Raw genomic sequence first — 2,658 nt, forward strand, 5'->3', positions numbered from 1 at the left:
TTTTGAGAGCAGAGAGTCAAAGTTCAAAGATCTAATGAAGGCTTTACAAGATGATTATTGGAATATGATCGGATTGCAAGGGATGAGTGGAGCAGGCAAAACTTCAATGGCAACAGAAGTGGCTTGTAAACTAAGATTCAGGATTAATTGGCAAAGTCATCTTTCTTGTTGTGTCCAAGCCTCCTAATTTCAAAAAGATTCAAGGTGAACTTGCAAAATGTTTAGATTTGGACTTAGAGGGAGTGAATGAAGAAGATCTCTCGCAGACAATATGGTCTAGAATCACTCATATGGAAGAAAAGTTGCTTATAATACTAGATGATGTTTGGGAAAATTTTTGATTTGAGAAAAAACTTAGGGATTCCATCTGACCATCAACACAAGGGCTACAATTTATTAATAACCACACGTAGTTTGAATGTTTGTACATAAATGGGATGCCAAACTATTGAACTACAAACGTTGAACGATAATGAGGCATTGGATCTTTTTAAAGCACATGCCAATATTAATAATTCCTCTCGTGGTTTGAAGGGCATGCCAGAAAAAATTGTTAAGCATTATGGAGGAGTACTAGTTGCAATTGTAGCAGTTGCAAGAGTATTAAAAAATCAGTCTACACCAATTTGGAAGGATACTTTGAAAACATTGGAAGATGGCGGTGTTGATAGGAAGTTGGAAGAGGCTTATAAATGTTTGAAGTTAAGCTATGATAACTTGAAAAATGAAAAGGCTAAGGAACTCCTTTTGATATCTTCTCTATTCCCAGAAGATTTTGAAATTTTGATAAACGTTTTAACCAAAATAGGTACAGGATTAGGCTCTTGTGGGGAAAATGATGAACACCATGCAAAAAGAAGTGTTGTGCATGCAGCAATAATGCAACTCATAGATTGTTCTTTATTGTTGAGAGGTGAGGAAGAATGTATAAACATGCATGATTTAGTTCATGAAGTGGCATTGTGGATAGGAGATAAATATATTCAATCTGTCATAGATTCAAAAGTGGCTATAAACAAGAACCTGAGATATTTCTTTTGGAAGGGTGATGATTTTCTTAATGAATTGGATGGAAAGGAATTAGAGGTTTTATTAATCTTTTTAGATGGTTCAAAGGACTTGGAAGCCTCAGATACATTCTTTATAGAGATGAAAAGGCTTAAAGTTTTGATTTTAGCTAGTACAGATAAAATTCCAGCTCTATCATTGATAAATTCACTCCTATCATTAAAGGATATTTGAACACTTATCTTCGTGAATTTGAAGCTAGGTGACATCTCTATCTTAGAAAACTTATTGAGCCTTGAGACTCTTTGTTTTATGGGTTGTTTAATCATTGAATTTCCAAAGAATTTTCGAACATACTAAGCTAAGATCGTTGGAGGTCAAAAGTTGTCAAATAAAAAGAATAATCCTTTCGAAGTGATTGAAAGATGTACAAACAGAAGAGTTAACTTTCGTTTGTAATGAGTGTGTTGCCAAAGAAAAAGACACAATTTTTCAAAATGGATCTCCTCTTACATAACATAGATATCAAATATTTTCTGAGGACCTTTCTGAATATTTTGAAATGTATGGTTCCATGTCAAGATGCACTCAATTAAATGATTTGATGCATTTAGTCTCAGAAGCAACATTTAAGCATCTTGTAGGAATAGCTGAACTTCTTTTCTCAGATGATTGGTCTGAAGAAATGATGTGGAAGAATCTTATCCCTGATGTTATTCCAATAGACAATGGAGGCATGATGAATGATTTGATTGTTCTTCATTTGCGTCATGTGCCCAACATCGAATGCCTCATTGAGACTGAAAATCACAATTATGATGTGAGTGCCTTCTCTAATTTAGTTGGACTACATCTCTTTTATATTGATGTTGAAGATTTATATCGAGGTTCTTTGCCATCTGGATTTTTCTAGCAACTAGATATTATGACACTAGTGGAATGTAAAAAATTGAAGAACACATTATTTAATGGCAATTTGAAACTACATCATCTTAAGTCCTTGGAACTGAAAGACTATCCGCTGATGACATCAATATTTCAACCATCCACCACTGGAACTTTGATGCAGTTGGAAAAGTTAGTAATTATAAGTTGCTATGCATTGGAATACATCATAACAGATACAAGTTCAGGAGGGGAAACAGTGAATGATGATGGTGAGAATGATCGAAAGAGTTATGACTCATTTTTCCCAAAACTAAAAACTCTTAACATTTCAGGTGTCCCAAGTTTAATTGGAATTTTTAGAGATTATCACCAATTCGTTAGTTCATCGTTACAAAAATCATCATCTACACTTTCAACAAATTATTCCAAGAAAATACTTCAGAATCCTACCATAGGTGCCCTCTCTTGGCTACAGGCATGTTGTTTTCGAAATAAATCGCAAGATATAAGTGAAGAGACCAAATTTGCTAATTCTGACAAGAGATTGGACCACCATAATATCTCGCAGGTGTACTACATTCGTCTTCTTATTCTTGTTCAAAGTTTCTAGTATGTATTTAGTATGTTTGATGATAAAATTAGTAAAATCGATTATTTATGGACATGGTTAAGGATAAAAGAAAATAAGGTATGAGTTTCATAAATATCAATTAGTTTTCCTTCAAAATAGTTGGAACAAAATGATAAAAAAGTATAATTATT

General features: G+C 33.4%; 1 protein-coding gene across 1 annotated transcript; it reads left to right on the forward strand.

The window, feature by feature from the left end:
• Positions 1-432: 432 nt before the first annotated feature.
• LOC129314066 (probable disease resistance protein At5g47250) lies at positions 433-1,921 on the forward strand. The gene is made up of 2 exons (XM_054957442.1): positions 433-1,180; positions 1,623-1,921. Exons 1-2 carry the CDS (start codon positions 433-435, stop codon positions 1,919-1,921), a joined length of 1,047 nt encoding a protein of 348 aa, XP_054813417.1.
• Positions 1,922-2,658: the final 737 nt, after the last annotated feature.

Source organism: Prosopis cineraria, unplaced genomic scaffold (genome assembly GCF_029017545.1).
Source record: "Prosopis cineraria cultivar Desert tree isolate PC_DT_omini unplaced genomic scaffold, ASM2901754v1 PC6, whole genome shotgun sequence".
Taxonomy (NCBI): domain Eukaryota; kingdom Viridiplantae; phylum Streptophyta; class Magnoliopsida; order Fabales; family Fabaceae; genus Prosopis; species Prosopis cineraria.